Here is a 22,956-nt window from a genome sequence, read left to right on the forward strand (position 1 = left end):
TGGTTATCGTTATCATGAAGAAACCACTCATACAGTGGAGAAGAAGGAAGGAGAGAGACGGGGTGTTAGGGCATGGTGAGGAGAGTCTGAGAAGCCATGCAGTGAGGGGGGAGGCATAAAATAGAGGGGGGTGTCAAGGCATGGAAATAGGAAGGTGAGGGGAATGATGAAGCTTGTGGCATAACCAAAGCCCAGCTCAGCTTTAGAAGGTGTGCGATGCTTTCCTTCTTGTACTCTAACCCAGAAAGAAACCCCCATGTTTAATAGATCACCTCAACACAGAGAGAGAGAGAGAGAGAGAGAGAGAGAGAGAGAGAGAGAGAGAGAGAGCTCCTGCGCATGCTCACCTGCAATCTTCTCCCACACTCATAACACCAAACCAGCCCTTCTCCACGTCTTGCTTTAGACGTTTAAGACTACATCCCTCTTTATAGTTCATCATTCCATACGACTCTTAGAAGAAGAATATAGAGAATGAGAAAGAGATGGATGAATTATTTAAGGAGGAGGAAGAGCGAGAAGAATCTTTATAGTGTTATATTAATGGACTTCGGGAGCAGGAATGCAGAATGTGTGTGCCTAGAAAGAAGGTTCGAAAATACTTGCAAGCGCGCACACAGACACACACATACTCTCTCTCTCTCTCTCTCAATCCATTAGTTCTTTAAACTATGACTTCAACCACAAGCGGCGACATCGGCGTTAAAGCAGCTCTGCCATGACACCAACAACGGGGACAACTCTTCTTTGGGCTGCTCACTCTTCCCTTCCATTCTTTGGAGAGCACCTATACATAAGTAATATAACTCTCTAAAATCTCGACACGCTATATATCGCAGGATCTTCGCATGTTTCTCACATAAAACATTTACACTTGCATGATCTGAAGCAACATGAAGATGATGTTCTTTTCCCAGTTGGGATCTTCACCTGCATGTCTTGAACTCATGCAGCGAGAGGAACGTAGGTAGACATGTAGATGACTCATGGTGTCGTATATTTCGGTACTTTTGATGCAGAAGAATGTTCATGTTCCATGATGAAGGTACGTACGCATACCACCGGTGGAGCGGCAGTGTGCATGGTGCATGTTGAGCTCCTTAGTCTTCTCAAAGAATTAGGTCAACAAAAGTGAAGTCTCGAAAGCTTCTTGACCTCATGATACGAGTAGCTCAGGCGGTCTGCCACCATCTTGTAACGAGATTCCCACGCCTTAACCTTCGAATCTCTCCCGTGAAGAAGCTTTTTGCCTTTCCTTTTTTTTACCCTGTGCACGTCGATCACTTTCTCGGAGTTCCACGTCCCATGCATGCAAATGTTGGCGTGCATGCAGGGGGTGAAGGCACGCACGCATATACTATAACAATCAGTGACAATGATCGCATGGTTTTCTGCAGTACAAGATGAAGTATGACCCAATAAGAAAACAAAGAGTAACGAAGGCTATTTCGCAAGTCATCATCATTAAAGATCGCACGTCTCTTGGCTGCCATGCATGCTTTTTAGGCATTTTGCCTGAGATCATCTCATCTGCATGCTTACTTAGTATGACAGGAAATAAGTTAATGAACGACATAACATTCATTCTCCAGACTAAATGGAGGAACAAATGTAGATGTAAATAAAAAGTAATTACTTGAAAATTGAGAGCTAAATCTAAAATTACCTCTGATGATGTTCAGCATTTGGTAAGGAGGTGTTTTCTTCTTGTCGACAATCTCCATAATTGCAATGGAATCACAATCGCCATAATTGCTTTAGCTTCACATCTAGTCTAACCTAAACTACTCCAGGAAGATATCTGTTACCAGCAACTAAGCCACCGTACATTCCACCTTGATTTGTTCTTGTCAAGATCCCTCAGTTCCATGTGACAGGAAGCTCTCAGCATATGTAAAGCACATCAGTGGGCTTGTGTTTGGATTGACTGATCCTAGCATCATTTCTGGCCTTCCATATCGACCCCTCTTAGTGTTTGATTCTTCTACGGCAGTATTGGTGGGGAAGATGAGTGTGTTAGGTAAAAGGGGAAGTTTCTTCCTCTTTTCTTTCTCCTCCTCATTGTCTCTCTCGTAACAAAAGCTGATGGACCAACCTTGGCGTGAAAGGAAGCTTGTAAAGTTTTAGAATCTCCCATGTATCAATCATGCATGGAAATCAGGCCAAGGGCCTTTCTCTGCTTGTTAAGACGAGTACAGCTCCTTTAAGCAAGGGGAGCTGCTACGAAGTGGATCCCCATGTTGGTGAAAGCATTCAACTCCTGGTTTGGTCCAACCAGCTTCCTCAAAAGCACCTGAATCATAGCCAAAGAGAGGCAGCTTTGGTCAACTAAGTCCGACAATAACAAGGAAGAGAATCCATATCTGTTCAATTTCCAAGAGAAATCCTAATTTATATGGTTGGCTACAGTATTGAAGTTCCAAGTATGGATTATAAAATCCAGATTTTAGAATCCAACTAGGTGCCAAATTTGAGATTGTGTATGTACCTTTGAAACTTGAATCCAAGGATTTTGGCAACTGATAGAACTTCCTTTAACTGCAGAATTTGAGATGAGATCTAAAGGATATTTGGCTAAAATCATATATACAAAAACAATGGTCTCTATTACTAAGCAAAACAATGGCATAAAAATCAACACAAGGATGTTATCTATGGGCCTCTAGGAATCCTTGATTCCAAGTCAGGATTCATGCAAAGAGTATAAATTCTCAGGGGCCTAGAACGACCAGCTCTTGCTCAAACCTGCGCAAGTCATTTAGTCTCATCAGTCTCAGGCTCATTTAACACGAAGGAAACAGGAAGTAAAGCTTCTAAATAAAATGTCTGACCTGATATCAACCCTCTTAAGAGTCAGTGGAGTTGATTCAACCTTAGCAACAAGGACTGTCCCTGCCCCCCTACTACCAGGTTTAGTAACAAGCTGGTCAACTAGAAAATAAGCACGAAAACTGGCAACAAATATGACCAACGAGCTACTGTAAACAATAAGTTCAATAATAAAAGGTTTGAAACTGATAGATAAGAACACATAATGTTGCACTAAAAACCCAAAACCAAATCACAAATAATTAGTCTAGTTCATAACTTAACTAACAGGAAGAGCTAGAACAAGTAGATTGCCATCAGTTGATTCACCAGTTTCTGATCAGAAGTCTTTTACAAAGACAGGAGGATTTGCTGGTAATTGCAATTGCAAGTAACATTGAAATAATGGGAAGAAATAAGCAGTGTGTTGAAGATACAAATGCTGAGACAGCACCTTAATCAAATTCAAGTATAAATACAGCTCCATGACTTCAACCTCATCAAACACTTAAGAGATTCCCAAAAAAACTACTTTTCATCCCATTGTCTCTTTCATGAAGAAGAGGCTATTTAAAGAGAATTCAGTCTGTATGCCCCGTAAGAATCCAAGTAGTGGTCTGACGAAAATGCATCAAGAATTAACATAGGAGGTTTACATATTTCAGTAAGGAAGATCACCCTCTGGCATCTCCCAGTTGTCATCTAAGTCATCCCTGGACTGCTTTGGAGCAGAATCATTTTCTCCTGATGACGATGAAGATGAGAATCTGGGCCCTGATCGCCTGGAATGAGTGGAATAGTGAGTCAATTTATGCTTCCAAGTTAATTAAATCTCCTGAAGAAAAATGATATTTGGCAGAGAAGGTTTATCTTAGTTTATCAACAAGAAACCAAACCACAAGTGCCACAAGCACCTAAAAAGCTGGTCCTTTGAAGTTTAAACTATGTCAAACTACTTATTTATGGAAGCAAATTAGACATGGTAACACCAAAACTAGCAAGGACATGGGAATTAATAGAGCTAGATGGTCAAAGAATCCACATTGGAATGATAAATTGATGGAAGTTATAGGTATATTCTTGTCATAATTTTTGTCGCTTCATATGAGCAAATAATAAATTTATTTAAGTGGAATCTCCCCTAATATAAATACAGTAGTTTCAAGATAGTTTGTTATCTGAAAGTGCTGATAGAATATAGCTTGCGGTGGCAAATAGGATCTACAAAGCCACCTTGGGCTAATCAATGCTAGTTCACATTTACCAACTATAACTAGCACATAAAAGATGATTCTAGATCCAAGTTTTAAATGTCAACATATCATTTGCCAGAATAAGCTTAAAGATAATTCACATGAATTATGGCAGCATCGGATTTAAGAGGGCAAAGAATATTGAAAAGTCAAAAAATATGTCATCAAAGTGGTACGTGTAAAATTCTGAGAAAGATTAGGAGTTAAGTCATCACCTACTCAATTTGCAAATGACATCGTATTGTCATACAATGCGGTAGCTTCAATTACTAGACAAATAAGCAAAATCTGTCTAGTAGTGCTTGTTAATAGGAAAACTAGTAGTAGTAACGCAAACATAAAGCATGAATTAATATGATGCTCCAAGCATACCAAAACAGCCTGGATGTACTGCCCTTGGATCAAACAGGTTCATAACTTCATTTTGTTATTTGGATTTGTCTCCGAGATTGTAAATATGGATGTAGGTATGAGAAATAAAAATATTACAATTGGTTTGAAATGGTTATAACCAAATTTTTTTTCCTTTCAGCCTTAAAAAATCTTAATTCTTTATAGATCTAAATTTATTAGAACTCAAAACATGATTTCACTCTCTTTGTCGCTGCATAACATAGAAAGATGTCCCACGATGCTCATTGTCACATAATATTGTCACAGAGGGGGAGTTCATTGCTCAAAACTTGATATAACTTAAAATTTTTCATCTTTTTGTTTTTGCAAAAGATAAGTGGTGAAAGCGGGTCGAACCTAAGAACTTGCAAAGGGTTAAGGTCTTTACCAGCTAAGTAGCTTAGCTAACACCTTCAAATTTTTCATCATTTGTCAGCAGGTATTATTAACTATAAGTAGCTCAACACAAATTCCCAGAATGACCTTATTTTTTATCTGAAAATCTAATCATTCGAAGTTAATTAAGTAATCTAAGCTAGCATTTTTCCCAAATATGCATTTTTTTTCATGATAAAAGGTAAGTCGTAAACAGCCCCGAACTAGTACTAATAATGATCACTGCAATCTATAAACTGCTACTACCAAAAGAATGATTGGATAAATGGTCGAATACAGTTTTAATTCTTTTGAAAAAAGAAGTTATATACTTATCCAGTATACTTCTAGAAGAAACTACCAAATGTAAAACAGTGACAAGTATAGCTGAATTGATTACGAGGCTCTGAACTTTCTATTCTCTAATTATACTGAATGAGAAGAATAGGTCAAACTGCTTTCAAGTCCTTAAGAACTGAGGTGAACTATTTCTACGGAACTCCAAATATATAACCAGGAGGAGGAATCAAGCAAATCACCTCCTACGGTTCCTTCTGCTGGCCTCACGGGCCTTCCTCTTCTTCTCCTCCTGCTTGTTCTCAAAGAACCTCCTCCGCTTGCACTCCTGGATGACCCCGGCTTTCGACACCTCCCTGCGGAACCGCCTCAAGAGGGCCTCCTCCGACTCGCCCTCGTCCACCACGATCTGGACGTTGTAGCCGGACCCGAAGAAGAGCACGTTCGCGTTGTGGAGGGCGGGGTCAACGACGGCCGCCACGGCCGGGTCGACCTGGCCGCCGGAACCATACGCGGAGGCAGCGACGAGCCGGCGGGAGGAGGAGAGGTGGAGGGGGCGGCGAGAAGGGGTTGGGAGATGGGGTGGGAATCGAGGAGAAGGGCGGAGGGAGGGAATGGGGAGGGTTTTGGCGAAGGGGAATTGGATGAGGTTAGCGGTGGACGCAGCCATTCGCGGAAGCTTTTTGGGCCGAGGGAGGAGGGTGGAGAGAGGGTGAGCGATACGAAGCTTATCCGCTTATATCGTCATACTGAGATAAAAGAAATGGGGAAATATTTAGGTTTTTATATGGAAAATTACGGGCGAATTCCAGTAAAATTTATGACCGAACGATCATTTATCCCTATCTCTACTGGACCAACTGTCACCTTCACTCGCCTATCACCAAATTTTTGAGCAGGTCCCTCCAATGGACCTCACCAGACCCAACAACGAAAGCACAGCCTCTGCAACCGTCGTAACCACATTATTTTTCTCTCCTTTTTTATTAATGACATCTATGTTTGCAAATTAATGAATTTTTTTTTTGCAAAATTACCAATTAGATTAACTGACATTCTTAAGATTTATCGGATGAAGTTTTAAGTCTCATAAGTAAGATAATATTAAATAAATATTATAAATTAATAAGTCTTTTTTTAATTGTTGAAAATGAGGTTGAATCCTGAAAATTGTAAATCAACGATCAATATCCTTAGTTGCTTAGCCTTACATAACTTCTTCAAAATTGTTATATGATATTTCAAATCGTTAAATGAAAATTATGATTACCTTCATATTTTTTTATGGCTGATGGTAAGTAAGAATTTTCTCATTTATAGTATACAGAAATAATTATGCATCATTTGCATGGCTTCCAAGAAATCATATATCAATTGCACACTTCTTTTGCCTTTCTATGGCACATTGACACTCAGAATTAAACCTAACCATGAGAAGAAGGTAGACATGATGTGGCTGACCTGATCTGAGTTCCCTTGTGTCTCCATCATGCACTGGATTCTTTGATTGCATTTGGAGAACCTGCACCATGTAGCAACTTAATGAAACAAAACAGTCAAACCAACTTTGACAGGGCATTACTACATTAGTCTACTTGCTTGTTGATGGGCATATCAACCCATCTCTACATTCCTATTTGGAATCTCATAAACATGCATATCTGTGCCAATGAATTCGTGTATGGTAATGCCAAAACTAACCTATGCAATTTTGTGCAAAGAGAATACAATTTGGTACAGTTTATCTGTATCTAATTTCTCCAATACAGAATAGGTAAATATAGGCAGAGATTTTACTGTCAAGAAAGTCGAACAAGGCATAAGCATGTCCACAACATTAGCGACAAGCAGTTTTACAAATGCTGTTTTGAATGTTTAGTCATCTGAAGGAGCTATCTCTATCAATTCATTAATCGGATCCTTGTGGAAGACCAAATAGAGATGCATAAGCTTCATTCACATGCTGCTATTTCTCTTCTAGTTCCCATGGCTTGCCTACATCCTGAGAATATTCACAGCTGCCTAAACAAGGAAACCAATGAGGATCCCTAATAAGCAAATAGTTGCATATGATAATTTGCGTATGATAAATATACTTTTAATATGAACTGAATCTGGCTCCTGGAAAATCATGTGATCACAATGTATATTGAAGAAAGCAAACATTGATATTAAACAAAACAAAAGGTGTTCTCATTAACCAGGTTTACAACATAGTTTCCATGTTCAATAACAAAGATGTCAAACAATCAACTGGAAGATCATTTTTGATGCTCTTGATATGTACATTATTAGTATCAAAGGTCCAAACTTTTGGGGAGGATCCAATAACCTCTGAATCCATTGAACTCAGTTAGCTCGTAATGGACAACCAGCTAAAGCAAATTAACCTGAACAGGATTCATCTTAGGAAAAAAAAAAGGTCACCTTGTTTGTGGAACTTCTATTGGTATAAAAAGGGTAAATATGATTTGCAGATAAGTATAATGACATGTTTCAGATAGCACTGAATGTCAAAAAAGGCATCTTAGCAATCGTGTGCCATCAAGAATGGCTAAATTGTATCTGGCATATGGTTACAGCTCTGACCTTTTAGTGCCTCAGGAATGCAATTTATACTCTATTTGTAGAAACTGCTGCAACTCACCAGATAAATGTTGGTCCTTTAAATAAAGGCACTTCATGAAGTTCAGCCAGTTTCCCATTATGCTATATATAACAATAATTTATGCATGAAAAACAGATCAGACAAAAATGTTCTCAAAGCAGATTCTGCATATAAAATATGCATTCTATGAAAGAGTTTTGTTGTGAAAACACAAGTTCTAAAGTATAATAGGCAACACAGGCTACTCTTTGAGATGATGAATATAGGAAAGGAAATAAAGTTATGTTCTTCAGTGTAGCACATTAAAACATCAAATCAATTTGATCTATGTATCCAGTCTACACCTTGAGGCAAAGATAGCAAGAAACAGATTCGAAAAGCAAGTCCTTCATATTAATATCATGGTAATCAACTATACATTACATTGTTACTGTATCATGAGACTTGTCTTAAAGTTATATGCAGTCCAATCGCAACAAATCACTGTGGGGATGATATAAATGGTAAATATGCTTACCGCATTGCTTGTGCAATTCAATCTTTGTACTAGTTGATGCTTTCTTTGATGTCATCCAACTGCTCGATGATGTATTCCAATTTCTTGGAGCAGATCTCGTTAGAAATTCTAGCACTATAGTCGCATTTCTCAAATGGACGATATTCACAAGCACTCTTAATTTCTTCACGAAGTGTTGTCTGGATTTCCTGTTCCAAAAACATTCTATCAACTTTGTAAGCGGTCTACTTATTTGTCAAAAATCACAGAAAATTTTAGTAATTGCAGAATAAACACTGAAGATTTGAATGACAGGATCCATGACAGGATGTTGATAACATAGGATCTGTGCCAACTGGCACAAACCAGGCACAGCACAGAGGATGTACAACACACCTTTGGCATCTTGGGCATTCCCATACTGGGACTTGCCAGAACAAGTAGAAAATGTTGGAATGTTTTTGGTGCAATCTTTAAAGAGAATTTTCAGTTGTATCACTAATTTTGTATATGCAGTGTATATCTTGATCTGTGATGCACAAACCTTGGAAGGTTAACCTCTTCATGAACAGTATAGAAGCAGATTTTCTTAAAAGCACATGCAATGTTACACATATATTTATAGGAATTAAAAAATGGATAAGCATCCTCTTTAAGTAGTGAATCCTTTTCTTGATGATCTATTTGATAAAAGTATTAGTGGTAGGAGACCTATAGATGCTACAGTTAAAAGATGTGAAACTATTAATATTAGTTGTGCGAGTAGAGATAGAGGAAGATCTATAAATACTTTATTAAAAATTATAAATAAATATTTAAATACTCATAATTAAACTAGGAATATGACGTTTTTATGGAGCTTAATACTAGTAAAAGATCCATGTAGCCAACTCTAAATAGTTGGGACCCTACTGACCTTGTTATTGTTTGAGAGCATATGTATGAATTAATTAACAAAGAAACTCCACAGAGACAATGTCCACTCACATCTGTAAGACATGGATCAGCTACAATTCTTCAACTCTATAACTTTTAGCATTATCCAAGGACACATACTGTTAGATCAGCAAACCAGATAAGTTTATCCTACACATCTATGAACAAAAAAAAAGCAGGAGGAGGAATAACATGGCTTCAATTTGTTACAGTAAGGTCAGATACCATTAAAACTTCAGATAAGTAGTTTTGGTCATTGAACAGCATGGAACCAGAGATGACAATGAAAATTTGGAGATGGTGACATATTAAATCTCACAACGAGATGCACACCCCTCAACCATGAAATTATTTTTCGCCCAAGTGTTGGGCTTGTGTCTAAAAGGAGGATTACCAAAGCTCATTGCTTCTAAAGATAAAAAAAAACACACTCTCTTTGGCATTTTGACAAGCGATTCATGGGCAAGTCCATTATCTTGAATAAACGACACAACCCACACCAGAAACCTATTCATAAAACACAACCATCCCGTAAACATGATTTCCGAAAACCTCTGCCTATACCTACGACTGCACATAGCATAAAGATCATTTACAACCCTCGGTAATCTTACCCGCCTTAAGCGTCGGTATCAGGAGAACGAAGACGTTAGCGGGGGGAGAGAGAGAGAGGACAGAGAAGGTAACCTTGATGGACTGCATGAACTCACGGCAGTGAACGGCGAGAACGTCGGCGCGGGGCCCGGTCGAACTGGCGAGCTCGTCCATGACAGATCCGGCGAGCTCCAGCACGCGCACTATCCGCTGATGGCGGCGCCAATCCAAGCCCGCCCCCAAAATAAAAAGGAAACGGAAGCAGCACCGGCAAAGAGAGAAAGAGAAGGTGAGAGCAGCGTCACCAAAGGATCTGATACGGTGGGAAGAAGGGGATGGGAGAAGAAAGGGGTCAAAGCCAACCTTCTCGACGTTGTGAAGGCGTTGCAGAGAAGTCTGCTGTGGATCCATCTTCGCAGCAGAAGAGGCGGGATCGGGGCGAATAAGCTCACAGTGCCGTGACGCTAACAGAATGAGAACGATCGGAGGAAGGAAAGGCAGTAAGACCGTCGACAGCTGCGAAAATAGCATATCGTCCCTTAATATATATATATATATAAAGCCTTTATATTTAGTTTTTATCAAGATTTTTTAATGATTCTAATAATACGCTTCTACAGAGCTATTTCAAATCACATATTGACATGTCCGATCCAATTTGATTATTTGAATCAGATGGAGTCCGATCGTAACAATTCGAATCAGACATTATTGAATCTATGAACACATATAACCCGAGTATAATATAAGTATAATCAGGATATTTTCATCAAATCAATTCAATTTTTTTTATAAAATACTAGTATATCAATCTAAAATATTTTGTGTTATTTAAAAAAAATTATGATTTTAGGGTAAATAAACTTTCAAAGAGGATATTTTGGGTTGAATCGATGTAACCCATTAATTTTTTATCAAATTTATCTAAGGTGAGATTATAATTAGTTTAGTATCATTTTTTTATAGATTTAGTGATTAAATTTTTAAATAGGATATTTTTAGGTTGAATATATGATCGAGTGTAACTATTTGAATTTTCACTAAATCTATCCAAATTTCTCTTGGACTACCAGGGTGAGATGCTAAGATAATATTATCACTTTTTTTATGAATTTAGAATGATTAATTTTTAAAATATAATATTTTTATGTTGAATCGATCAAATGTAACTCTTTGAATTTTCATCAAATTTATCAAAACTTATTATAAACTACTAGGGTAATATACTAATATGCTTTTTTATTTTTATTTTTAAATTTAAAGTGAATAATTTTAAAATAAAATTTTTTTGGATTGAATTTATAATCGTGAGTAACTCAAGTTTCGTTGAATTTTCACCCAACAAATATAAACTTATCATAAACTATTAGGGTAAGATATTAATATATTATTATCATTTTTTTATTTTTGTATAAATTTAGGATGATTAATTTCTGAAATAAAGTATTTTTATGTTGAATTATAATCGAGAATAATTCTTGAATTTTAACCAAATCTATCCAAACTTCTCCTGAACTAATAGAATAAGAAGTAATATGTTATTATTTTTTATTTTTTTATAAATTTAGGATGATTAATTTTTAAAATAATATATTTTATGTTAAATATGTGATAGAGTATAACTTAAGTGTAATTTGAATTAATATAACTTAAGTGTAATTTGAATTAATTTTCATCAAACTAATTTAAACTTCTTAAATTGTGAGGAATAGAAGCAGGAGGGAAGGAATAGTGGAGGACGAGTAGAAGGAAAAAGAGAAAGGTGAGGAGGGGACGAGGGAGGTAATCTAGCCTCATGTCAAACAAATTAGTTTAATCTAGAGTCAATCAGGATCAATGAACATCGACTATTTTTTATTTATTTTATAAATGATATTTTGATCATAGTATGAAAAAAAAGATATCGTTTTATCACGGACTTACCTGATTTTACTTAAGTTGTGCAGTATTCTTACGTATATATCCTTAAATGGTTAATCTATTTAAAACTTCATATGGTCCCTTAAGAACCTGCAGAAGAAAAGATGAGTTGGAAAAAACATTTAACTTAGGATCCACAAGCAATCATATCAGCAAACACTTGAGAGGCATTGCAAATTATAAATATGGGCTTCGCAATCTTTGAACGATCGCACGACAAAAGGTTTAAGATGATCTATCGTGGTCCAAAGTCCCCACAAGTGCCCATGTGATACTATTACGGAATAAGATAGTGAATAAGCCTTACACACTACCCTAAAGGTCCATCCAGTCATGTGCCACCAAGTAGCTTTTGGATATTATTCTAGCTGACATTTTGCACCACTCTATGGAGTTAGAAAACCCTCAAAATAGTTTCTTGGATAGTTTATTTCCAGGCAGTTTTACCTCTACGTGATAACTGGACATAATTTACGTTTATAAGCTTGAAACAATCATAAAAGCTAACCAAACTAAGGTTGTAAACTTACTGCAAGTCTTCTATACGATTGTAAAGTATAAATAAAATTAAAAAATATGAATATATATGAGCATTATATTAAATATCTTATTTATAGTTTTGTTTGTGATACTTTGGTAAAAACTATGGTATCATTCAGTAAAACTTTATTGGAGGCTTTCTCTAGATAAATAAATAAATAAATATATATATATATATATATATATATATATATATATATATATCTTCAATTATTTAACTTATATATATATATATATATATATATCAATAAAATCATATTAAATTATCATTTTTTATTGATAAGTTAGTGCTTCATTTTCCTAAAGTTAAATTCATAAAGATAAAGATTATTAATTCCTTTGTAAATAAATTCATTTAGAGATTCAATGTCATTATTGTGATGGCAGAGATTTTTGTTAACTATAGTGTTATATCTATAATTTTTAAAATTTTATAGGACTACATATGTTCAAGTAAATCTAAGAACAAACACAAAATCAATGATTAAAATAAGGTGAATTCTCATAAGAAGCTATTGGCTTCGACGTTTTTTTCCCAAAAAAAGGGTTACAGTTATGTTTGACCACAGCATTTGACGGCTGCCTGTCGCAAGCATCAAGAATGACCCAGATGGTAAACACAACTCAATTTCACTAAGCAGGCACAAAATAAATTCAATATCTCCAACTTCAGATGGTTGAATGATTTATTACAGCATGTCTAATTCTGCTCTGCCTACAAAATGATGTTCTTGAGACTCGGCATGTGTTGGCAGCAGCAACAAATGATCATCACAGGGTGAAGTCTGGGAATGGATTATAGCCTGGAAGGCATCCCTCCGGCAACCACAAGTGTTTCTCCAGGAATGTTGGATGAATCATCAGATGCCAGAAAGGCTGCAGCAGAAGCCATGTCTTCGGTAGTCCCGGGCCTCTTAAGCAAAGTCTTCTCCTCTATGGTTTTTCTCTGTATATAAACGTGTTTACTTTTGGTGAAGATCGAATAAACAAGAATTTAATGAAGACGACAAAGTCTTGGATGTTTCTAGACAGCAAAACTGACATAAAATGGTCCTTATCAATAATATAAGTCAGATGAAAATTACATACAAGTGCAGTACTTTCTCAAATAGCAATAATAGAGTCCTATGAGTTCAATATCTAAAATAAGAAAAGAAGAAAAAAGCAAAGTAGAAATAAAAAGACTATACTGAACTTCTCATCAGAACACTTACGAGATCTTCAATGCCAGTCATAGACTTGACTACCCTTGATTTGGGTCCTTTGGACTATCTAGACCTAAAGTACTCCAGACTTAGGTGATTTACACAATCAGATATCATGCCTATTTATAGACATACTATGCCACGTTAAACTATGCTAAGATTATCTTATATTATCATATTCACATTTATTTGATTTTATTAAAACTTTATTACCTCATCTAACTGGTCTAAAACTCAATCCTACAAGATAAAACTCCTAAAATCTCTGCAAGAGATATTACTTTAAATGTCACAAGATGTACCCAAGATTGTTATACAAATGCCAATCAACTGCAAAGATGGACCATAAAAGCCATAATCAGAAGTTTTCTGACATCAAAATATAACTAACTTCTGGTCACTTGAGAAGGCTATAACATAGATGTAGACGAGATTGAGTAATGTACTTCTGCACTATCGTTTAGATGATTTGGATGGTCTAATATGAACCTATATAAGCAGATGTGGCTTAAACTTGGTAAATTCAAGTTCTGTCAACAGATCAGAAAGGCAAGATCCTAAGGGACAAGGATAGGTAACAGTGTTCAAAAACTACACCAACATGCAACTTGCCAAGCACAAAGAAGATTTTTGTCAAATTAGCTTGAAAATCAAATTAGCTTAAAGTGCATGAGCAAAACAGTAAAAAGAGGCAATCAACAAGAAGTAGAGAATGCATACGATGGCATCATTTTCGTGATAAAATCAGCAAAATGTGTGGGCACAAATCCAGGAGCTATACAGTTCACTCATCTCAGCAGCAAGAGCCTGCAAGAAATTTAGAACAGAATATCATGTACAACTGCATAGTCAAGCCAGCAGTAACACATACTTCTACTATATTCCAAAACATAGTCAAGCCAAAAGTAATCTGAATCAGTCACAAGGGAAAGATTAATCGAAAAAAGTGTCCTATCACTCCACCATATAATGCACAGTACATAAATTAATGAAACAACAATAAGAAAGAGATAAGTGCCTTAGTAAGCTCGAGAAGAGCAGTCTTTGTGACACCATACATGGCCATGGATGACTGCGGAAGATAACCTGCAATTGAAAATATAAGGATGACGGATGATCCCATCTTCAAGTAAGATGCAGCAGCTTGCAAAAGACACGAAGTTAATATTCTCAAATAAGGCTAAGTGAAACCCCATTAGCATATAAATTATCTGCAGAATAAGAACTGAGGAATTCACACTGATCTCCCAAAGTTTATCAAGCACTGACGCTCTGGTATCCAGAATGTTATCCACTGACGGATTAGCAGCAGCATTCGACACAACTATGCCTATGTGACCATATTTCTGCAACAAAAGCAAAATATGTTTATGCAATTCTGTAATCTAATAGAAAATGGCAAACTGGATATCATGTCACTCCCTTAGAATAAGTATTCAAAGCCAAACGCCAAAAGCCAAAATCCAAAATCCAAAGAAAAACGGCCTCAAAAGTTAAATCAAGAATTTTGGAATGAGGAAAAGACTATCAACCTAATCAATGCATAAAATGCAAGGAACACTCAAATTTTTGGAAAAGAAAGATTTTATTTATTTGGTGTCTGAACTCCAGATATTTGTTGAAACGGTATCAATGCGAACTTCCAACATACCATCAACTAGCTAACATGATGGAGGCTGAAAATTGATCAAGTATATCTTCTCACCAATGTCCTACTTCTCTCCAACTAGTCCATCATTGACAATATAAGGAGTCCATATGTTAGTTTCAGCAGCCTAATCTAGCCACAAAGACACATACCTAATTATACAAAACCAGGCATTGACTTGACAAACACCACCCTCTTCTTTTGTCCAATTTGATTTGATCTTGGCCTCCATCTGCTGGATTCCTCTCGCCTCCTGGGTGCATCAGGATGCTACACTCCAAAGCATATTCTAGACAAATGACACCGAGCTAATGAGAGAGGCAACAAAAGCAATTCAGAGGGGTTCTCCATTGCAAATAAAAGTGTGCATGGATCAGCAATTAAAACCACAAATCCCATCAAATTCATCAATTCTCTGTTGATGGCTAACAACATCCTGTCTAAGTTGGTTCAGTCCAAGAATCTGGAAAGTTCCATAGTTGTTGGTGGTCAGCTGATCAGATGAGAAAAAGGATCATGCAGCTGTTCTAAGGCCTGTCTTATTTGCTCATGAGTGTCTGAAGCAAGGTAAAAGCCCAAGGCACCAACGTGTCTGGCAGTGACAGCTCTGAATTTTGCATGACGGTGTTGTTCATCAACATCAAAGAATTTTTGGCGCCTTTTCCCGAAATTATTCTCTGTCTCTTTCTCTCTTTCTACTTTTGTCCAATCTACAAAATTTTATTGCATCTTCAAGCTTTCTCTTCCTTGTACTTAGTTTCTTAGGAGGAGAAGCGCTCACCTGGACGGTCTTCTCGATGAGATCGTGCCGGTGATGGGGATTCGAAACGTGGCAGACCACCCCCATCACCTCGATTCCCTTCGACATCAGCTTCTCCACCGCCTCATCGACGTTCCTCTGATCGTGCCCCAAAACAATGACAACATCGACAGACCATCAAGGACGAAGTTTTGGACAGAAAAAGGAGAAGGGAGGCGGAGCGGACCTGCTTGCGGGAGGAGACGACGACGGCAGCGCCCTCGAGGCCCAATCGCTAGGCGACAGCGAATCCGATCCCTTCCCCTCCATCTCGCTCGAGTCGGCGAGCGAACGAGGAGGGACAGGCGTATCGACGTTTATAGTGAAAGAAGATAAGCTCCTTTGTCCGCAACGCCTTGAATACATATCCTAAACACCGTAATTACCCACTCGAGTGAAAAAGAACAGACGCTAAAATAGAATTAAAAAGATAATTTCGTAATGTTATTCTTATCGGTCAAATAAAAAAAATAAAAAGAGTGAAAAAAATATTCAATTGATTTTTTTAATACCTTCGTAAGTTTTAATGAAAAGTGAAATACTTAATAAAAAGGATCTCTCTTATAATCCTATCTCCTCCTCCTGATATTGTTGTAGTAGAACTACTGATTTTTGAATTATTATTTTAATAAAATTTATAATAAAAAATTAATATTGATAAAAATAATATTATAAAATTATCATTTTAACCTTGTTTTAATGTCATTTTCTATATTTGATAGTATTTTCATTAACTGATATAAATAGAAATAAGATTAAATATTTTACTTTCATAAATATAAATATAGAGATCTTAATATTTAAAAATATAAGAATTAAGATACTAAAGATATCGGGTATCGTGTTGAGTTCCACGTGTTGCTTCATCTGCCTAAATAATAGATAAGAAAGAAACTATCAAGGAAAATCACCTTCTGTTTTGTTTCCACATCATCGGATGATAAATAATAAATAAAAATAATAATAAAAATATAGATTTATTTTATTCTAATTAGATATTAGTCTCAAGAAAACTTGAGATACTAAAGATTACTAACTATAGAAAATAATATATAATTATTTTAATAATTTGATGGGATGAGGAGATTTATTTTTTCTTTAATCCCCTAAATAATAGCATATATAGATAATTTTAATAAGAAAGAAATTATCAAGAAAAATCAACTTCTGTTTTGTTTCCACGTCATCGGATGATGAATAAGAAATAAAAAAGGAACATCGGAAATATATATTTATTTTATTCTAATTAGATATTGGTCTCAAGAAGACTCTGACCCCATAAAAATAAATGAAAAGCAACATCCATTCACAGTGCACATATTCAAGAAGAAGAACCATTCTTGCTGAAAGGAACAAGCTGAACAAATCAAACAAATGCGTCGAAAAATCGTTCCATGTAATGCATCACGGAGTTGAAGATGGACCATTTGGAATTCCGGATCAGTACCTGACGTTTGGACGTAGGCAAGGGAACAGCTGCAAGACGAGATGAGGAAGAAAGCAGTCAGTAATCATAGAGTGCACCAGCCGATTGATTGCAGAGCTCGAAACCTACCGCGGTCCAACAGGAATCGTCGTTTCGGTACGGCTTCTCGGCGGTGGCTGGAGATCGCGTTGGTTGGACAGGAACTTTGGGCAGATGAGCTGCGGTGCTCGCCTTCTTGTCTTCTTTAACTTGGTTGAAGATGACTGTGTAACCTGGAGTAGATTTAGGATCGGTTGCATCCCATTCACCAAACTTGGGCACCGCCGTGGCTCTCTGCCGCCCCTGTCGCCACCAAAAGCATGCAAGAATCACAACCAGAACTACAGAGACATCAGACGACATCATGAAACGTGAAGATTCAATCTTGGAAGTCTTACGGCTAGGCCTCCACGAGCGTTTCCTGCTCTGCTAGGTGATACCGGCGACGGAGAAGGGATGTAGCCGACTTCTCCTGGATTCCTGCGTGCCGCTGCATGGTTTCTACCATATCGGTCCACGGTGGTTCTCTGGCTGCTGTTTCTGGACTGCGGCGGAGCTGGTGCATATCCTCCTTCAAGTTGTCGTTCTTCCCTGCCATTGTTTGGCTTCGGCTGTTGATTCACCGGGCCTTGTTTAGGATATGGATACGAGGGTTCTGCAGCCAATGCCCCAGGCTTGTGGAGCTCCGGGCTCTGCTCAGGATCATTAGGATTGACAATGTTTGATCCAGTAGCTTTCCCCTTGCGTGCCGTTTCGAAGTATGTCGTGTAGGCAGCGTTTTGGTTCCAATCACCAAAACGTGGAACATGTCCCCGTTGCTGCAAGATAGAAACAACAATGTAGAACTTTTATTATCCACAGATCTATGGCAGTGTTCTAGTTCTGATTCTAGTATGATGTTGAGCTAGTTTTGCTTGATACAGCATGAAGATGAATCACATTTAATTGAGGCATTGGTTTAATGCCACAGTTAAATCAATGAAATGAATGATGCATCAATATAATTGTGAGAAAAATAAAAATGACCTTCATACAGAGCACATTGGCACACAAGCTTCAAGGCATGGCATCTTGCAGAAGAAACAAGCAATGAGTTACATGCTCTTTATGGGTTGTAGGCTCATCATTTGAAGAACTAATTTGAACTCTATCAACCATCTCAACAATATATACTCACAAGTTGATTTGAATGTTTCAAGATTACTAAGACGAGACCAGATCATTTTAGTTGGACATTCTCGGAACAATGATCTTAAAGAACTTCATCAAACATCTCAACACTAATTCTCAACAACTTTTCGAGTTCTTTTCCAAATGAGGAACCAATGAGAAAATATTATCATACAAGTTGAATCAAGTAATTTGGACACTTCATCATTCAATTTTCTTATGCAGCATCTGTTTTTAATGGGCATAACCTGAGAAATACACAATTAAGTCTCCATTCATTAGCACTCAAAGCAATTACATAAATCTAAATTCACCCATTTGTCGGGACTCTTAGTTCTTCTCTTTTGTTATGGAGCCTACTAATAGCTCCAGAATAATTGATATTAGACCTCGTAAAAGCAGTAAGATCAGTCTTCTTCGACGACAAACAACAAGAATAACAAGCCATAATGTCCCAACTAGTTATTACAGATAGACTTACAAGAACCTCTTGTTATTCCATTGAGACAAGTCTGACTCTTACCATGATGGATCACTCAAATTTTATCCATGGATCAGATAGACTTACAAGAGATGCAAGTCCAGAATCATGAAAGAAAGCAATAGTGATTTGCATATAAGATGAATGTGGAACAACGAATACCAATTCCCGGTAATCTTAACACTAAAGTGTTGGAAAAAAGAACCAGTTTACACTAAACTAACTTGATATAACAAAATGTCAAATACTTCACTCTTAGCTAACCAGTTGTCTTCAAGAACACCTTAACCAATGATGCAACTGTAGTTCTTGTACACCAATGTATGAATCTACATGATTCTCGTAGGCACCTCTTTCATGCCATTCAAGTGCCTATGTAAGGGATGATTTGATTAGACCATTCTTCTCCATCTAAAACAAAGACTGTCCAAGCAGAATCATGAAAATGTCATTTCAATTAGCTTGATCTCATTTAGAACATACTTCCTCCCTCCAAATAATATAGATTATGCATACCATCGTATTATTATATATATGATCAGAGATATTGCACTGCAGATACCGATGATTCAATCTTGAAAGTCTTCACATAAATTGTCCCTTTTTCATTGCAACTTTCTAATGCCCAACATCCAACTCAATGTGAGTTTGCAATCAGCAACCAGGAAAAAAATGCAAAATCTCACAAAGTCAGCTCCTGTTCATGGTATGATTTCCTAAAACCAGCTAGACAATAGTATGATTCACTAATCTAACAAAGTCATGAAAAAGCTATTTAGCTGAACCTGTATGAACAATTTGACCATGCACAGGGTTGGCCCTCAGTCACCATCTGCTGATCTGTAGTTGCAGCTACTTCTTGCCCCACCAACTATTTAAGTAGTGGCCAAGAGAAACTTTGTCTCTTAAAGACCTCTAAAATACATTACCAACAATTCATTATAATAAAACAAACATAGAGTTTCTCTTTTTTTATTAACATCAAAAAATTAAAGTCCCAATTATTCTGTGGCTATTGACCATTATCTTTACCAATTCAAAGTCAACTTTAAGGCATTTCCTACTCTACCTGCTCTGCAACTTGATGTAACATCTAATACCTTTGAATCCTAATCATTCATAAAATAAATGAAGTCAATTAAATGGTTTGGTAAAACTTCTTCAGTAATGGATGGGCATGTTCATGCCCAAGTTGCCAAAGTAATTAGATTTTTATTTCAGAAAATGAATGTTTGATGGCAAGGAGATCAAAATACAAGCAGTTTCATGCATGAGGAAAAGAACCGATGAGCACATAATTTTAGGAATATGTGAACAATAGGCTGCTAACTTAAAAAGAGCATGAAGTATCCGTTAAATCGAAGGAACAGGACAGTAATGATGCCAAATCAACATGAGAAGACCCAAAGAATTGATATTATTCTTGACCTAGCAACCTTTATACAACCAACGACTCCCCAATCCATCATCAACACCCCAAGATAAGAAAGAATAGACATGAAGAGCATTCCAATATGCATAGAGCAGCACAAGAATTACCAAAAGAACACGAAAGTCGAGTGTTTGGTACCAAATCCCAAAAGCAAAGAGACACAGAGAGAGAACACAAGGTAAAGGTAAAGCCAGATTCAAGTGAAATCCCTCTCTGAGACAGACAAAACTCATCGATATCCCAACTAACGGAATCGAGCTTCGATAATAACATCACGGAAGAAAGTACTAGTTTTCAGGCAAATCAAAGCAATCGAAACATCCAGTGCATAAAACTTGGGACTCACAGCCATGCCGACGCGAGAAGAGGAGGTGTAGATGTTGGTGCAGAACAGGAGGAGGAGGTAATAGAGAGGATGGCTGTGGCGATTGAGGAAGAAGGTCTCAAATGAGAACGCACACCGACGGTGTCCATGCTCGTACTCTTCAGATTACGTGAAGACACGGCGAGCAGCCCTCACGCGACCGAGCCAACGCATGCCCGTTTGGTCGTAGTCGTGGCGGCACACGACTTGGCATCACGTCCGTTCGATTCGGTCAATTCCTTGAGTGGTTCATAGTCTCGTATTGAATATCACCATGTCATTCACTTATCCTCTCTCTCTCTCTCTCTCTCTCTCTCTCCCTCTCTCTTATTTATAAATGTTGGTGGAATTTAATTTTACATAAAAAAATCAAAATTTAATGTTGATAAAAGGGACCAAAATTTTCAAAAAAAAATAAAAATAAAAATATTTTATAAAAAATATTTTTTTTACAAAAGATTAATGATGAATACGAGTTCAAGAATTTATGATAAGGAATTAAAATATTTATCAATTAAATAGTTGAACCAAATAATTGGGAATAATATATTATTATTATTATTATTTAGGCTAAATCATTTTTTTTAACTCACAATGTTGTAGCTCTTACAAAATAACAAATATAATTTATTTAAACGTTCAAATAATAACACATCTACACTAACAACACCCATTAAGTAGGTGTGTTGAAAACGAACCAAAACCAATTCATCAATAATTTAATTTTGAAGATTTTAAACAATTCTGATTCAATAATACTTTTCTTCGATTTCGATTAATCGACTCAGATCGAACTAATCTTAATTTAAAAAATACCAACCGATCCAATTCACCGTCTTAAACCCTTAATCGATTCAAACTGATTAATCATGCCATCTCAAAGACCCCAAATTGATGATCAAACTAGACATTAAGTAGAAATGTTAACAAAAATTTAATGCTATAATTTGACAAATAATATGAGCTCTATTTCATAGCCCAATTTCAATACTATAATTTGACAAATGATGTGAGCTTTATTTTATAAATTATATTAATCTTATTATTTAGACTCAATTAAACCAAATTTTCAATTCGATTTAATTGTACCAAATCAATTCATTTAATATATATATATATATATATTTAAATTATAAACCTTGTAATTAAATAGAATTAATTAATTTTAGATAGATCTGAATCGATTCCCATTCGAACCTATTTTGATTGAACCAAACCAAACCGATTTGGTTAGAACCGGATCGAAAACCCAGGCTTCATCAAACACCCACCAAAACCTTCTTCCAGCTCCCAGCAATGCAGCAAACAGATGCCCTTCTGATTCATGCAGCAACAAGGATTTGATCTCACCAAAAAAAGTAGTGAGCTTTTAACGACTAACAATAATGCTAAACTGGAAGCCAGTATTTGAAATGAGAGTGCAATTTGGATGCTTTCTCACCCACCATGGTTTGGTCTAACCACTCCATCTGCTTGCTTCAGAAACTGGAAAGGCCAGACTTCCACAACACCCCATAGTCTGATATCAATCTCTGTCCATCACTCAAACACAAAAGAATCACATGCATATTCCATACCATACTGTGGGTTAAGAAAAAAGCAAACAGTAATTTTTGTTTCATGTCTCACTAAAACAATCACCAAATAGAGAATATAGTACTAATCTGAAACTGAAGAGACTGTTGAGGTACAAGTGATAATTCATATGAGAATATGATGATGCTTAACATGCATTGACCAAACCATTTTCCTCCAACTCAACCAACATAAAAGATTAAAACAGTAAGTGGCCAATGATAGAGCTGATCCTCATTTCTGGTTAATCAACTGATGGTAAACCTCAGTTGGATGCCGACATCCATCATTTTCTACACACCCTCAGCTCAATACAACAGATGTACAAACCAGGAAAAAAGCACATGAGCAGCTCCAACTATGGAAGAAAGAAGAAAGAAGATGCATAAACTAAAATAATAAAGTTAATTCTTTGAAGGTACTAATTGGACAAGTAGAACTATTTGGACAATGAGTAAATTAAATGCCAAAAGAACTATATGGCCGATGGAAAACAATGCTGTTGGATATTCATTTGAGCATTTCATATACTAATCAGCATTCAGAAAGGAAAGAACTAGAAACATGCCGGAAATTATGCTGCACATGAGGCAAATG

At 36.7% G+C, this 22,956-nt stretch overlaps 4 protein-coding genes and 1 long non-coding RNA gene across 19 annotated transcripts; all 5 read right to left on the reverse strand.

The window, feature by feature from the left end:
- Positions 1–681: 681 nt before the first annotated feature.
- Positions 682–2,817, reverse strand: LOC108952937 (uncharacterized). Its single transcript, XR_001978191.2, has 3 exons — positions 2,489–2,817; positions 1,667–2,293; positions 682–1,391 (listed from the first exon to the last, which is right to left on the reverse strand). It is a non-coding gene; the product is annotated as an uncharacterized LOC108952937 (long non-coding RNA).
- Positions 2,818–3,235: 418 nt separating this feature from the next.
- Positions 3,236–5,850, reverse strand: LOC135654373 (small ribosomal subunit protein bS21c-like). The gene is made up of 2 exons (XM_065175615.1): positions 5,369–5,850; positions 3,236–3,590 (listed from the first exon to the last, which is right to left on the reverse strand). Exons 1-2 carry the CDS (start codon positions 5,794–5,796, stop codon positions 3,470–3,472), a joined length of 549 nt encoding a protein of 182 aa, XP_065031687.1. The 5' UTR covers positions 5,797–5,850; the 3' UTR covers positions 3,236–3,469.
- Positions 5,851–6,287: 437 nt separating this feature from the next.
- On the reverse strand, positions 6,288–10,280 carry LOC135654519 (mediator of RNA polymerase II transcription subunit 11-like). 4 transcript variants are annotated; one of them, XM_065175671.1, is made up of 4 exons: positions 10,124–10,280; positions 9,854–9,970; positions 8,252–8,439; positions 6,812–7,148 (listed from the first exon to the last, which is right to left on the reverse strand). In XM_065175671.1, the coding sequence occupies exons 1-3, from the start codon at positions 10,169–10,171 to the stop codon at positions 8,281–8,283; spliced, it is 324 nt and encodes a 107-aa protein (XP_065031743.1). In that variant the 5' UTR covers positions 10,172–10,280; the 3' UTR covers positions 6,812–7,148; positions 8,252–8,280. The 4 variants fall into 4 exon arrangements, with proteins under 4 accessions (XP_065031731.1, XP_065031743.1, XP_065031719.1 ...); XM_065175659.1 differs by lacking the exon at positions 6,812–7,148 and adding an exon at positions 6,288–6,648 and having other exon boundaries at positions 9,854–10,280; XM_065175647.1 differs by having other exon boundaries at positions 6,812–7,144; positions 9,854–10,280.
- Positions 10,281–12,680: 2,400 nt separating this feature from the next.
- LOC135655213 (short-chain dehydrogenase/reductase SDRA-like) lies at positions 12,681–16,235 on the reverse strand. Of its 12 annotated transcripts, none has more exons than XR_010503795.1 (7): positions 16,060–16,235; positions 15,855–15,971; positions 15,077–15,783; positions 14,695–14,771; positions 14,444–14,511; positions 14,146–14,232; positions 12,681–13,166 (listed from the first exon to the last, which is right to left on the reverse strand). XR_010503795.1 is itself a non-coding variant. In XM_065175718.1 (5 exons), exons 2-5 carry the CDS (start codon positions 15,939–15,941, stop codon positions 14,170–14,172), a joined length of 324 nt encoding a protein of 107 aa, XP_065031790.1. In that variant the 5' UTR covers positions 15,942–15,971; positions 16,060–16,229; the 3' UTR covers positions 14,146–14,169. The 12 variants fall into 12 exon arrangements, 1 of the variants encoding a protein (XP_065031790.1); XR_010503713.1 differs by having other exon boundaries at positions 14,664–14,771; XR_010503698.1 differs by having other exon boundaries at positions 14,444–14,771; positions 15,077–15,151; positions 15,226–15,783; positions 16,060–16,234.
- Positions 16,236–17,077: 842 nt separating this feature from the next.
- LOC135655067 (RPM1-interacting protein 4-like) lies at positions 17,078–20,972 on the reverse strand. Its single transcript, XM_065175697.1, has 4 exons — positions 20,767–20,972; positions 17,736–18,155; positions 17,428–17,640; positions 17,078–17,348 (listed from the first exon to the last, which is right to left on the reverse strand). The coding sequence occupies exons 1-4, from the start codon at positions 20,770–20,772 to the stop codon at positions 17,313–17,315; spliced, it is 675 nt and encodes a 224-aa protein (XP_065031769.1). The 5' UTR covers positions 20,773–20,972; the 3' UTR covers positions 17,078–17,312.
- Positions 20,973–22,956: the final 1,984 nt, after the last annotated feature.

The sequence above is a fragment of the Musa acuminata genome, chromosome BXJ1-1 (genome assembly GCF_036884655.1).
Source record: "Musa acuminata AAA Group cultivar baxijiao chromosome BXJ1-1, Cavendish_Baxijiao_AAA, whole genome shotgun sequence".
NCBI lineage: Eukaryota > Viridiplantae > Streptophyta > Magnoliopsida > Zingiberales > Musaceae > Musa > Musa acuminata.